At 47.6% G+C, this 15,564-nt stretch overlaps 1 protein-coding gene across 1 annotated transcript in view; it reads right to left on the minus strand.

The window, feature by feature from the left end:
- bahcc1b (BAH domain and coiled-coil containing 1b) overlaps positions 1-15,564 on the minus strand; it is a 68,166-nt gene that overhangs the window by 21,131 nt on the left and 31,471 nt on the right. The window contains 10 exon segments of the mRNA XM_029685111.2: positions 1,887-2,053; positions 4,627-5,541; positions 6,608-6,947; positions 10,993-11,186; positions 12,132-12,281; positions 12,447-12,743; positions 12,975-13,044; positions 13,046-14,289; positions 14,292-15,173; positions 15,369-15,485. Coding sequence (XP_029540971.2) covers positions 1,887-2,053; positions 4,627-5,541; positions 6,608-6,947; positions 10,993-11,186; positions 12,132-12,281; positions 12,447-12,743; positions 12,975-13,044; positions 13,046-14,289; positions 14,292-15,173; positions 15,369-15,485 — 4,376 coding nt within the window.

The following is a 15,564-nucleotide window of genomic DNA, read 5'->3' on the forward strand; positions in this document are numbered from 1 at the left end:
CAATACAAACAGACATTAAATATATAGTAGACTGTAAATGGACTGTACTGTGTGTCGTTCAGAGAGATCACTCCAGATTCAAGTTGAAATATGACGTTTTTGCAGGTCCCCAGGACGTCGGGAGACGCTGTCAAAACAATCCACTAAGGGCAGAAATATAGCTCATGTGCCTAAATACAGGACCTCGCCACTAGGGGCAATGATGAATGCTATTACAATCAAGTAGGCATGGGTTTTGCTGGGGTGGCGGATAGGTGTAATCTGCGAGCTCCGGCGGTTGCGTGTTCAATCCCAGTGATAAGCACTCATGTTTGCAACTTCGAAATTTGACGTTTGGAAAAACGTCTCATTCTGCAGTGAAACTGTGCGAGCTTGTTGGTATTGTAACGCATAAAATGTAGCTTGTGTGCATGTACAGTGGGGCAAAAAAGTATTTAGTCAGCCACCAATTGTGCAAGTTCTCTCACTTAAAAAGATGAGAGAGGCCTGTCATTTTCATTATAGGTACACTTCAACTATGACAGACAAAATGAGGGAAAAAAATCAAGAAAATCACATTGTAGGATTTTTAATGAATTTATTTGCAAATTATGATGGAAAATAAGTATTTGGTCAATAACAAAAGTTTATCTCAATACTTTGTTATATACCCTTTGTTGGCAATGACAAAGGTCAAATGTTTTCTGTAAGTCTTCACAAGGTTTTCACACACTGTTGCTGGTATTTTGGCCCATTCCTCCATGCAGATCTCCTCTAGAGCAGTGATGTTTTGGGGCTGTTGCTGGGCAACACGGACTTTCAACTCCCTCAAAAGATGTTCTATGGGGTTGAGATCTGGAGACTGGCTAGGCCACTCCAGGACCTTGAAATGCTTCTTACGAAGCCACTCCTTCATTGCCCGGGCGGTGTGTTTGGGATCATTGTCATGCTGAAAGACCCAGCCACGTTTCATCTTCAATGCCCTTGCTGGTGGAAGGAGGTTTTCACTCAAAATCTCACGATACATGGCCCCATTCATTCTTTCCTTTACATGGATCAGTCGTTCTGGTCGCTTTGCAGAAAAACAGCCCCAAAGCATGATGTTTCCACCCCCATGCTTCACAGTGGGTATGGTGTTCTTTGGATGCAACTCAGCATTCTTTGTCCTCCAAACATGACAAGTTGAGTTTTTACCAAAAAGTTCAATTTTGGTTTCATCTGACCATATGACATTCTCCCAATCTTCTTCTGGATCATCCAAATGCTCTCTAGCAAACTTTATTATCAGTGGTCTTGTATGTCTTCAATTTCCTAATAATTGCTCCCACAGTTGATTTCTTCAAACCAAGCTGCTTACCTATTGCAGATTCAGTCTTCCCAGCCTGGTGCAGGTCTACAATTTTGTTTCTGGTGTCCTTTGACAGCTCTTTGGTCTTGGCCATAGTGGAGTTTGGAGTGTGACTGTTTGAGGTTGTGAACAGGTGTCTTTTATACTGATAACAAGTTCAAACAGGTGCCATTAATACAGGTAACGAGTGGAGGACAGAGGAGCCTCTTAAAGAAGAAGTTACAGGTCTGTGAGAGCCAGAAATCTTGCTTGTTTGTAGGTGAACAAATACTTATTTTCCACCATAATTTGCAAATAAATTCATAAAAAATCCTACAATGAGATTTTCTGGATTTTTTTCCTCATTTTGTCTGTCATAGTTGAAGTGTACTTATGATGAAAATTACAGGCCTCTCTCATCTTTTTAAGTGGGAGAACTTGCACAATTGGTGGCTGACTAAATACTTTTTTTGCCCCACTGTATATACATACTATACATGTGCATTATACGTATAAGTGTGTGTGTTCAGGTCTATGTGAGTGTATACAGTTCTATGTATGTTTTGGCATACACACATACCGGTTCGTGGCGAGGCATCCAGCTGCATTTCCGTCGCAGGTTGAGGGTCCTTCTGACGGTACACTGCTGCCCCTCCCCCGTCCCTGTAGCTCCTCCCCCCAGCTCCAGACTGCGGGCCGCAGCCAGGGTCGCCAGGCTACGCAGGTCAAAGGTCAAAACATCCTCACCTTAAAAAAAGAGAGAGGAAAAACGTTACTTCTTTCTGGTGTGAAAATATATTTTTTTAAAGTGGTGTGAAAATAATATGACATGATTTGTCCTATTGCCGCCCCCTAAACAAGTGATTTACAAGCTAACTTATAGCCTTCACACCCACACCCACACCCATGCACGCAGGACCACACACTCACTCATCGGCTGAGGTAGACGGACGGAGAGAAAGAAGGAGGGAGAGCGCTAAAGGAGTGCTGTCTCTCCATCTATCACTGTCATTAACTCTGTCATTGTCACCGCCTGCAGATCAACTAGAATATTCATGAGGAATGAGCCACCCCACACACACACACACACACACACACACACACACACAGGCTGAGCTGCACAGACACAGTCATATTGCTGTGTGCAAGAGAAAAGAAGAGAGAGATGAAGGAGACAGAGGATGATAAAGACAAAGGGAGGGAGGTAAGGGGGGGGGGTGAAGGGAGGACGAGGCAGAGGAGAAGCAATAAGAGGCAAGGTGTTTATTGAGATATCTATTTATTCTCCTACATCTCCTCATTACTGACATGGACACAATCCAATTTACCCTACAGGAGGAGAGAGGAGGAGGGCAAGAAAGGGGACTGAAGTCTTCTGAGAAGGAGAACGAGAGAGAAGGGGAAGATGGAGAGGGAGCGAGAGATCGAGAGAGAGAGTAAGAGGGGAAGAGAGGGTGGCATTGCAAAAGAAAGAAGGAGTAGAGGGAGGGAAGGCGAGTGAGAGGCTAGACGACGAAGAGAGATTGCGATAGAGGAGAAAGAGAGAGAAAGGGATCGGTCTGCTAGGCCAAAAGGAAGCAGTGTCTGGTTTTACTACAGACCCACTCAGAGCTGGACCACTGGAGCTGAACGGCTATTCACTGACAATATTAAAAACCTGTGTGTGTGTACCTGAGCTTAAACCATAGAACAGGCAGGGTACACAGAATATATTAAAAGTGAGGAAGGCAGGGAGAAATAATAGAAAGGAAGGGATGGATGGATGGAGAGAAAGAGTGTGAATGAAAGAATGAGCAAATTAATAAATATATAAATGAATGAACCATTCCCCTCAGAGAGAGAGAGAGAGAGAGAGAGAGAGAGAGAGAGAGAGAGCAAGAGAGAGAAAGAAAGAAAGAGATAGAGAGCTTGAGAGGAAGGGTGTAAGAGGCAGAGAACGAAAGCGAGTGAGGGATAGGAGGGAGGAGTAGAGGGATGTATCTCTCCTGTCCTGGAGTGGAGTCTCGTCTGTCAGACCTCTGGGCCAATGAGAGGCTCTGGTTACCCATGACTGGATGACATCACCGCTGACATCAACAGGCCTAGTTTAGCCTCCCCAAGGGCGGCAGCCACAGATAGATGCCTTCCGCCTGCCCGCCACACACACACACACACACACACACACAGGCAGGTGTAAACACACACGGCACACACGTACACAGACTGTGCCTTGTAATTTTTTGCACTTAGGTCGATTTTTATTATTTTATTTGATTTAACCTTTATTTAACTAGGCAAATCAGTTAAGAACAAATTCTTATTTACAATGATGGCCTAACCCGGCTAAACCCTAATCCGGATAACACTCTGCCAATTGTGCGCCGCCCTGTGGGACTCCCAATCACGGCCGGTTGTGATATAGCCTGGAATCGAACCAGGGTCTGTAGTGACGCCTCTAGTACTGAGATGTAGTGCCTTCCGCCCGCAGGCCACTCACACACAAGCAGGTGTAAACACACACAGATACGCACATGAATCACACATACACACACAGCTGTGCTGCGCGGTATAATTTTTTGCACTTATTAATTCTGTCATCAGGGCTTGCTAAGGAAGGATTTACACAGAAGATTACATCGCTTTTTATAAATGAAAAAAGGGGGTGGACGGCAAACGGAGAAAAGCGCAGCCAGTGTGGTGAAGAGAAACACAGATGCTGATGGAGTGTAACAGGGATTCATCTGGGATTACTTAACAGCTTACACACACACAAACACGCACGCACGCGTAAATAAAAACACGTTCCCTCAGAGGGAAAAGAGGAACGGTTTAAAGAAGAAGTGTTTTAAACAAGAGCTTCTAATTAGCGAAGCCACACTCCAGAGCCTGAGGGAGGGAGGGAGGGAGGGAGGGAGGGAGGGAGGAGGGAGGGATGAGACACTTATACTTTTGTATTGTGTTTCTTTCTTTCTCCTATCTATCCCTTTCCCCTCTCCTCCTCCCTCCTTTTGCTCCCTACCACTCCAAACCCCTCTCCCTCACCACCACATCTCCTCCCCCAGGGAAACATTTGATCTTTGGACTTGAACAGAGGCTCTAAGAGAACAGAGGAAGGAAGCTGGACAGTGTGTGTGTGTGTGTGTGTGTGTGTGTGTGTGTGTGTGTGTGTGTGTGTGTGTGTGTGTGTGTGTGTGTGTGGCATGCACATCTGGGTTCCACACTCAGTTCTCCCATCTCTGTTTCTCTCTTTGTCTGTCTGTCTGTCTGTCTGTCTGTCTGTGTGTGTGTGTGTGTGTGTGTGTGTGTGTGTGTGTGCTCTCACACATTCTCTATCCACTCACTTCCTGTCTCTCTCTCCTTCTCCCTGTTCCTCTGCAGTATCCCCAGCTCAGCCAACTCTCCCAGGATCTCCATGCCTCTGTGTGGGAGTGGGCACGGGGCGGGCAGGAGTGTATTGGAGGGGGGCACAGGGGGGTAGCAGGCATCCCGGGTGGCACACAACGCTGCGGCAATAAGAAGCTCCAGACTCCAGATGCAGGGATCATCACTGAGGGTGGAGGCTGAGGTTGGGGCTGGAGAGGGCCGTGGGCTGCTTAGTATCTCTACAGAGGCTTCACTCGTACTCATCCTAACTTCTTCCTTCTCCTTCTCCTCCACATCATCACCCTTCTCTCTCTCCTCCTTCTCCCCATGTCCAGTTAGCTCAAGGGGCAGGGAAACAGTACAATCTGGTAGGTGGTTATTTTTCAATTCTGCTGAACATTCCTCCTTCTCATCTTTCTTTGCTTGTGCTGGTTGTGGGTCCTTCAAGCCAGCTGGCTGGACCAGGCCGCCCACAGAGACCTCTCCTTTCTGGGCATCCTCAGAAGCAGAGACTGGGGCTAGAGATGGAGCTGGAAGTATGGCTGGGGATGTGGCTGAGGTTGAAACTTGGGCAGGAAACGGCGCCATTTCAAGAGTCTTCACTCCACTGCTAAATAGTGGGGGCTCAGATACTGATTGGCCCTCCAACTCTGCTCCTTCTCGTTCCCTTTCTACAACTCCACTAGATTCTACAACTTTACACCCGTTCTCCTTCTTCTCTGGTTTTGCCTCCTCATCCTCCACAATCCTCACGGTGTGTGGACAGGGCTTAGGGCAGGGCTCAGCTGGCTCCACCTCCAGATCAGCATGTTCAGCCAATCGGGCCTCCTCTGGGGAAGGACCAGCCTTGTAACCCATGGTGATTTCTGGATAGGTGTAACCCGGTGGAAGATCTGGGAGACAGAAAAAAATGAAACTCCTTTAGTCAAGAGTGACTAATAATCAATCAATCATTCAATCAATAAGGCAACAGAGCTTTAGTTGAGGAAGCATTGATACAGCAAGTGTAGTCTATAGGCAGTAAGAAATAGGGCATCCCAGCAGCAGCAGTTTGTGCATCTAGGCTATATGTCCATGTGTATGTGTAGGGGATATTGATGACACCCTGCTGCCTGGCTGGGATTGCAGTGCCGACCCTGTCACCCCACAACTCTGTTATTGATGGTATCCCTCCGCCCCCTGACAACGCCGCCAGATGAATGCATATCCTTCCGCCTGCTGTCTTTCAAGGACCTCTGAAGGATAAGGAGGGGCTATCAGAAATGTTTCTGACCTCGCTCATATAGAGTACACACACACATTCAACACACACATGCACAAACACGCACACACACGCACTCAAAGACACAGACTAGGGTCCATCCTTGCTTCAAACGTTCTTCGCAGAATCAAAGAATAACAGGCTTCACAGACCAAGGATTCTTATCTTTCCTGCAGCATCTTCATCTCTCAACGTCTCTGCTACTATCTGTTCTCCTTCTTTTTTTCCATATCCTTCTTTCACCAATTCTATATAAATGTTTATTTCTCCCTCTACTCCTCTCGCTTTCTCTCTCACACACATTCTCGCTCTATCTCCTCCTATTTCCCTCTCCCTCCCTCCTCCTCCTCAATCTCAGTAGTAAATGGAGGCTGGTACAGACTCTAACCTTGGGAACTGATGAAATGTTCCAGTGTTTCTCCTCTCTCCTCCACAGAGGGAATCAGGGATAAGACTGCTATGTGTCTCTCGGTTTATTAGTTGCTGTTGATGAATACTATATCAGAAATAAAGACACAGTGCAAGAGAACGTGCCAGAGACTAAAGCTCAAGTGTTTGTCACAGTGTGGTGCATATTTGTGAGTAGAATGAAGAATGGGGGGAGTGGGGATAAAGTTCGTAGGCTACTTGCGTGTGACAGGGTCAGAGTGCACCAGGAAACATACAGCTCAGACATCAGTCCATCAATCCAAACTCACCTGGCTCTAAGGATTGTGGGTAATCCTGAGGCGGCTGCCCCTCTCCTCGTTCCCCTCTTTCCGCTCCTTTCAACAGGTGTGAGGGGGCAGGGCTTAGAGCTGGGGATCTAGGGGCTGCAGCCGCAGGGCTGGGGGCGGGATTTAAACGGTTCTGGGGGTGTGTTCTCCTGGAAGGGGAGTTGCAGCAGGGTGCTTGGCGACTGCTGGGACACACCCCCTGGGAGGGAGGGGCGGTCTTGGAGGGAGGGGTATGGGAGAAGGGCTTAGCAGCACGGGAGGTTCTCGAAGTGTCGTGGAGAGGAGGGTCGTCAATGGTGATAGTGGTGTCCTCTGCCTTCCTCTGTAGGAAGGTCGGGGGGAAAGGAGAGCCTTAAAGAATAGCCACATACTGTATTCCTTCAGCTGATTCAAATAATCAACTCATCATCAAGTTTTGATTATATGTATCAGCTGTGTAGTGCTAGGGCAAAAACCAACGCGTGTACCCAGGGGAAACCCCAGGACCCAGTTTGGGAAACACTGCCCTAAAAGACAAAACAAACCTTGCGTACCAGAATAATGTAATACATCGATTGAATGAATTATTCAATGTAGTTGACATCGGTAAAGTATGTTTTGTCTTTCCTCTTTCATCTCTGCTTCCCTCGTGCAGCAAAGACGTTTAGGGGCCGGGGAGAAAATGCAATAACCCTTCAAAAAACTCCTGTTCCAGAGTAAAAATCCACATTTGTTGTATAATTATTCTGCAAGAGTTAATATTATATTAGGTTATGTGAACGGTTATAGACCCTACAGTCAGTGTCCAGATTTCAGTTAGGCTATTATTCCATCCATTTAACCCATCTGAACAGTAGCCTACAGTTCCCTACAGTCCGGTCTTGTGACTTTGAATTTGCATAGTGCCTCACAATCATCACGCATGACATAGCCGGCACTGCTATCATCCTCTTTTGCCACTTCACCAAATATTTCCCAAACATTAGAATACTGTTCTGGCCCTCCTTCTATTTATTTTCAACTCTCCATTTCGCAGCTTTCCTCTTTTTGAATTAAACTCTGACATTGTACTTTTTGCCTCAGTGGATCAACGTTAACTTTTTCTGCCCACGTTCCCAAAAGCTTTTTGGCAATTGGCGTGTATTTGGAGCACTACAACTAGGCTCTATAGTTTAGGCTTGGGCTACGTACCAACACAAGATACAAATAATCAAAGAAGAACCTCAATGAACAAGAATTATATACAATACCAGTCAAAAGTTTGGACACACCTACTCATTCAAGGATTTTTCTTTATTTTTGCTATTTTCTATACTGTATAATAATTGTGAATACATCAAAACTATGAAATAACACATATGGAATCATGTAGTAACCAACATTTTTTTAAACAAAATAAAATATATTTTTGATTTTAGGTTCTTCAAAGTAGCCTCCCTTTGCCTTGTTGACTGCTTTGCACACTCTTGGCGTTCTCTCAACCAGCTTCACCTGGAATAGTTTACCAACAGTCTTGAAGGAGTTCCCACATATGCTGAGCACTTGTTGGCTGCTTTTCCTTCACTCTGCAGTTCAACTCATCCCAAACCATCTCAATTGGGTTGAGGTCGGGTGATTGCGGAGGCCAAGTCATCTGATGCAGCACTTCATCACTCTCCTTTTTGGTCAAATAGTCCTTACATAGCCTGGAGGTGTGTTGGGTCATTGAAAAACAGATGTGATAGCATATTGCTGCAGAATGCTGTGGTAGCCATGCTGATTAAGTGTGCCTTGAATTTTAAATAAATCACTGACAGTGTCACCAGCAAAGCACCCCCACACCATCACATCTCCTCCTCCATGCTTCACGGTTGGAACCACACATGCAGAGATCGTTCACTACTCTGCATCTCACAAAGACACGGCGGTTGGAACCAAAAATCTCAAATTTGGACACATCAGTCCAAAGGACAGATTTCCACCGGTCTAATGTCCATTGCTCGTGTTTCTTGGCCCAAGCAAGTCTGTTCTTCTTATTGGTGTCCTTTAGTAATGTTTTCTTAGCAGCAATTCGACCATGAAGGCCTGATTCACTCAGTCTCCTCTGAACATTTAATGTTGAGATGTGTCTGTTACTTGAACACTGTGAAGCATTTATTTGAGCTGCGATTTCTGAGGCTGGTAACTCCAATGAACTTATCCTCTGCAGCAGAGGTAATTCTGGGTCTTCCTTTCCTGTGGCGGTCCTCATGAGAGCCAGTTTCATTATAGTGCTTGATGTTTTTGCGACTGCACTTGAAATTCTTGAAACTTTCTGCATTGTCTGACCTTCATGTTTTAAAGTAATGACGGACTGTCGTTTCTCTTTGCTTATTTGAGCTGTTCTTGCCATAACATGGACTTGGTTGTTTACCAAATAGGGCTATCTTCTGTACACCACCCATACCTTGTCACAACACAACTGATTGGCTCAAACGCATTAAGAAGGAAAGAATTGACACAAATGACCTTTTAACAAGGCACAGCTGTTAACCTCTTCAACCTATGGGGGCGCTATGTCATTATTGGATAAAAAAACGTGCCCGTTTTAAGCGCAATATTCTGTCACGAAAAGATGCTCGACTATGCATATAATTGGCAGCTTTGGAAAGAAAACACTCTGACGTTTTCAAAACTGCAAAGATATTATCTGCGAGTGCCCCAGAAATTATGCTACAGGCGAAACCAAGATGTAACCTCAAACAGGAAATGAGCTGAATTTTTGAAGCTCTGTTTTACTATCGTCTCCTTATATGGCTGTGAATGTGCTGTGAACGAGCTTATGCTCTCTGCCGTTCGTCCAAGATGTCTGCAGCATTGTGACGTATTTGTAGGCATATCATTGGAAGATTGGCCATAAGAGACTACATTTGCCAGGTGTCCGCCCGGTGTCCTTTGTCTAAATTGGTGCGCAATTGTCAGTGGCACTCATTTTACCATGCGATACAGAGGGAGAAGCACACTTCCAGGAACGATACATCATTGAAGAGATATGTAGAAAAACACCTTGAGGATTGATTCTAAACCAACGTTTGCCATGTTTCAGTCGATATTATGGAGTTATTTTGGAAAAAGTTCGGCGTTTTTATAACTGAATTATCGTTTTCTTTTGGTAGCCAAACATGACGCAGAAAACGGACCGATTTCTCCTGCACAAATAATCTTTCAGGAAAACTGAACATTTGCTATCTAACTGAGAGTCTCCTCATTGAAAACATCCAAAGTTCTTCAAAGGTAAATGATTTATTGAATGTTTTTGCTGGTTTTTGTGAAAATGTTGCCTGGTGATGCTAACGCTAAATGCTAATGCTAAATGCTAACGCTAAATGCTAGTTTTGCTATGGTAGAGAAGCATATTTTTGAAAATCTGAGATGACAGTGTTGTTAACAAAAGGCTAAGCATGAGAGCTAGTATATTGATTTAATTTCATTTGCGATTTTCATGAATAGTTAACGTTGCGTTATGGTAATGGGCTTGAGGCTGTAGTCATGATCCCGGATCCGGGTTGGCTCGACGCAAGAAGTTAATTGAAATGCATTCCAGGTGACTACCTCATGAATCTGGTTGAGAGAATGCCAAGAGTTTACAAAGCTGTCATCAGGGCAAAGGGTGGCTACATTGAAGAATCTCAAATATAAAATATATTTTGATTTGTTTAACACTTTTTTGGTTACTACATGATTTCATATGTGTTATTTCATATTTTTGATGTCTTCCCTTTTATAATACAATGTAGAAATGAGTAAAAATTAAGAAAAACCCTGGAACGAGACTGGCACTATATTTATGCATGTTTCATGTTTTTTCCCCTCTTTATTCATCCCGCCCACCACCCACCCGACCTTCATCCACACAATATCCCATGACCCACGTGGATTGCGGGTTATGAGTCAGCCCGTGCATCACTACAGACCATCATGTTAGGAACACAATGGGGTTTATTGGGTAAATGCCACAAGCTAGTACAGACATTTTCAGCCAGCCAAAGGTCACTGGCAGTCTGCTAGGATCCTTTGTCTCTTGACAAAATGCTTTCTCTTTAAAAATGGCCTGGTTTCCCCTTTCTCTGTGTTGAAACATCTCTGGCTCTTGTGGTTGAGAATCAACAGTCTACAACTGAATATGCTGAAAATGGTGAAAGCATGAACTCTGGGTTTGTTTCAACATGTTGTTTCCTAATATATGTGTGCATACTGTTAAACAATACAAGTGTTGCTCATGGTCAAGGGGGAAACTACAGTGTAAAAAGCCAATTTGGCTAACGTAAATGGGAGCAAAAGTCACTGTGGTAAAGAGTATTCTCTCCATGAAAAGTTACACACGAGTGCTGAGAGTGTTTGTGTTACCTGTGAATCGCGGGTGTGTTTACCTGTGAGAGTGTGTGTTGCCGATGGAGGTGCTCCATGGCCCTGTGTTGTTGCTGGTGGTGCTGATGCTGCAGGGCGTAGAGCTCCTGTTGCCGTAGGAACGGCGAACGGGAGTAAACAGCGTGATGCTGCATGTGGGGGGAGGGACCTCGGGCTCCGTAGACCGAGGGCCACAGAGCTGACTGGTCCATCACATCTAAAGAGAGAGAAAGAGAGAGAGATAGTGGTATTGATAGTGGTATTTTCGGTCTGTTCTGTTCAAATCGATAAAGCGTGATTGAATTTTACTTTCAGAAAGGGACTGAGTGTGTGAGAGAAAGAGAGCGCAAGTAAGAGACTGTGTGTGTGTGTGAGTGAGAGCAAGAGAGAGAGTAAGGGTGTGTGGAAGCAGCTGTGTTATTTCTATCAGTGTGGCCTCAGACATCACTCTCTCCCTCTCTCTTTCTCTTTATCTCTCAATTTCTCATGGTGGTGTCTTTATGTGCATGGCAAGACATACATTCCCATATGCCCCACCCCTTCGTGGCTGCCACTGCCGTCGCTGGGAACCTTTGTTCTGTGAGATTAGCCTGAGTGGGCTTATGTTTCCCTGGGGAAGGGTTCAGTGGATGCACTTCCCCTCTCTGTAGGAACTCCTAAGGAGCGAGGCAAGGGAGCAGGCAGATAATTACATTTCACAGCCTGTTTGCAAAAGAGCAGTAACACACACACACACACACACCACAAACATCTGACTCCACCACACCACACACACACACCACCAAACTCCACCACATAGGAACACACCAACACACACTCATCCCACACACTGCATCTCTCTCTCTGTGGCTGAACCATGAGAAGCAGTGCCATCTCTCTCCCTGAATTTTAGTATCATTAGCTAATCATAGTAAAATGGTTGGCTAAGTCCCTCTGTCAGAGACTCTGTGTTTTATGGCTCTGTTAATGGGAGCAGATATTCTAATGTCTCCTCTCTGAGTGTAAAGCATTATGCAAGCCATTCTAATGGAGGTTCATCTTCAGCGCCGGCTAACTGGCTGGGTGTGTGTGTGTGTGTGTGTGTGTGTGTGTGTGTGTGTGTGTGTGTGTGTGTGTGTGTGTGTGTGTGTGTGTGGCCTCCATGTGTGTTTGTGTGTCTTACCCAGGTGGTGGTGAGCTCCAGGCTCAGAGGGCAGGACCACCAGGGAGCCAGAGGGGTCCTGGGACAGAGGCAGGACAGGCTGCAGGGGGCTGGGCAGGCCAGGGCCGAACCCTGGGCCCATACTCTGGTGCAGAGCAGCATGGCTCAGACCTGAGAGAGAGAAAACACAAAATTAGAACATGAACTTTGAGTTTGTTTCAACATGTTTTTTCCACACTTCCTGATCCATGTGTAAAGACAGTTGCACAACAATACGAGTGTTTGTCATGGTCTGTGGGGAAACTGTATTGAGGAAAACAAGAATGCTCAGCTCACCATATGAATGGCCCATCCAGAGGGAGGGACTTCCAGTCCGCTGCATCCAATGGTGGTGGGCATGAGCAGAAGGGTCTCCACCTAATTGGCTGGCCCCGCCGGGCACCAGAAGGTGAGAGGTCAGGTCACCATGGCAACTGCTGGATGGGTGGATCCTGGCAAACTCCCCTCTCTCCTTGTTTTCCCTGATGAGGAGTTCTCTGTCTCGGTCGAGGTGATGAAGGCTCAGCTGCTCTTCTGTCATCCTCTTCCTCTCTTCTGCCTCCCGGCCCAGCGGGTACACAGAGCGAGACATACCTGGCAACACACACAGCGGGAGAGAGAGGGTTTAGAAAGCAGATCTGGTAACCCTTAAACAAAGCTAGCCTAGCAATGCCATAATTCTTAATAAGTCATGCCAGATTTCTAAACACAACGCAGCTGTTGAAAGAGTTGAAAAAACATTTAAAAAACATTCCAATACTGAAGCTAAGACTAACATGCGTGCATAAATACGGAGACATACAGATACATAGATCCAGCTCTCACCTTTGATGCTGGGCAGCACCCTGCCCTGTCGGCTGTGTCCTGGGGGGGTATCAGACGGGCGTTGGGGGCTCTCTCTGCCGGGCAACCGCCACAGCTATACCCACAGGGGGCTGTCGCACCTCCCCCTCTCCGTGTGTCTCCCCCGCCTCCCTCCCCCCTCTTCCCCCTCCGTCCATCCTTTCCCCCTCGCCAGTGGACCCTCTCCTAGGGGGTAGGGGCTGTTTGGGGGGATCCTGAGGGGCGCTGGGTCTACCCCCCTTCACTCCCTTCTCGCCGCCTTGCTTCAGGCAGCCCAGCCCCCCGAAGGGACTCCTCTGGGAGAGCAGCAAAGGCTGCTGCGAACTGTAGTTCATTAGGTTCTTCATGGCGCTGCTCTCTCCCTCTGGGTTGGGGGAGGAGTGAGGGTGAGAGGGGTGAGGCGATGTCATAGACTGCTGTTGGTCATGGGGGTTTTGAGTCCTGTTATCGGGGTAGGACTCTGTGTGGGGGGACATCCTCCTCTCGTCCTCTTGAGGACCTCTTAGTACCCCCCAAGGGTGCAGTGTGGGGGGCGTTTGAACCCCGTACCCCATGACAACACCACTCTCACCATTCTGATTCTGACTCTGCCTACCCCCCTCTCTCCCCCTTTCAGTCCCTGATCCATCAGAACCTGACCCGCTGCCATGACTACTGTGCTGCTGGTGCTTTATCCTAGCAACCTTCTGCCCCACTCTTTGGGCTCTCCCCCCTGACCCCCCCTTTCCCTCAGGAGGAGCTGAGTGTGAACAGTCCCGGAAGGGCGGGGTGCTGGCGTAGGGCCCAGTCTTGGTGGCATGGTGCCCAACCCCGGGGTAAGCGCTCTGGGCTTCAAGAGGCAGGGAGGGCCGGTAGACCTCTAGGACCTCCAAGTCTCCCCTTGAAGAAGAAGCCTCTAGGCTGCAGGAGCGAGGCCCGGGCTTGGGGTTAGGGTGGTGGGACTGGGGGTTAGAGGTATGGGGCTGAGGCTGGGATTTGGGCTGGTTGTTCTGGCTGTGGTGGTGTTGGTTGTATTTGTGGTTCTGGTTCCAGTCTGGAGGCTTGTCTGCCTTGCCGTAGCCCAGCTGCTGTTGATGGGGCTGGGGCTGCTGCGTCTGGGACGACGGCTTCCTCTGGCAGTTACTAGACTGAGGATGATGGGGATTAAGAAGAGAATGAAGACTTTCACTAGACCCTCCACCTCTTCCTCCTCCTCCGCTCTTCTCTGCCCCTTTTACATCTTTAGCTCCGCTTCCACCCACTCCTCCTCCAGCACCACGGCAGTCAGGGGACCCCATGTCCCCAAAAGGCCCGACCGAGGAACGTACGTAGGGCCAGAGCCTTTCGCCTCCCTCCCTGATCCTCTGTCTTTAGGGGGGGTGAGAGTAAGGGGGGCAGGGGGAGGGGGGCAGTAGAACTCCGGGTGGGGGTGATGGGGATGGTGAGGATGGTGCAGCCAGCCCCCTCCCACAGCAGGCCCCATATGTAGTGGTGGAGGAGGGGGAGGGGGCATGGAGTAGGAAGCCATGGCATGGGGGTTGTGGGGTCCCATCATGGCTGCTCGACGCAGACAGTCTGACGAGGAGGAGGGGACAGTTTCACTTATCCTCATTTCCCCGCTCACGCCCCCTTCCTTGGAGCATCGTCTCGCCCCCCCACTACCACTCCCCTGGGGTCTGTTACCCCCTTCACCTCCACCCCCACAGCTGTTCAGGGATGCGGCCTTGGACCCAGACCCAGAGTCTCCATTGGATAGTTTACTTAGTTGTGCACAGTTGGTCATGTGTTTGGCACCCTGGTTTAAGGGGTCGTTTCCATGCTTTGCGGAGTCGTCCCTGTATTCCGTGGGCAGGTTGGGGGTTTTGTGTCTGTGGTCCTCCTCACCAATGTGAGTGGGGAGGAAGTGGGGGTGAGAAAGTGCATGAGGCTGATGTTGATGGTGGTGATGATGATGTCGCTCTTTGCTCTCCTGGGGCCTCTCTTTGCTGCTGGATCTCTCTCTCGACACACTCTTTTCCACCATCCCCGGTTCTTTGGAGCTCTTTTGGGATCCCCCTCCCCCTCCTCCTCCTTCCCCAGAGTCTGTTTCCCTGCTGCAGGACCCCAGGGGATGTCCAGGGGCGGTCCTAGACAGTGGCGGAAGGCTGTGATTGGTTGAGAGAAGAGGGGGCTGGGACGGCAGACTTCTCAGATAGAAATGATCTGAAAAGAGAAAAAACTAATAAAAAACATGTATAAGGTTGCAAAATTTAAAAAATTAAAATAGAAAAATAAAAATGGTTTTAATTTGGCTGATGTCATTTCACTACAAAATTACAAAATTGCAAAATACAGAAAGTGGTTCTGTAGCTACAAAAAAAAACACACAAACACACACACACACACACACACACACACCTTTCTGAGTGTCGTAGAATCGGTGCTGTCCGTAGAGAACGCTGCTGTTGCTATGGTGATCCAAGTGGCTCATGGGAAGAAAGGGGGAGGTCAGACCTCCTGAATAACGGGGATACCCTGAGAGAGAAAGAGAGAGAAAGAGGAGAGGAGAGAGAGAGACCGGATGGAAGAGAGACAGGATGGAGAGGGGAGAGAG

This window comes from Oncorhynchus nerka, linkage group LG16, assembly GCF_034236695.1.
Source record: "Oncorhynchus nerka isolate Pitt River linkage group LG16, Oner_Uvic_2.0, whole genome shotgun sequence".
NCBI lineage: Eukaryota > Metazoa > Chordata > Actinopteri > Salmoniformes > Salmonidae > Oncorhynchus > Oncorhynchus nerka.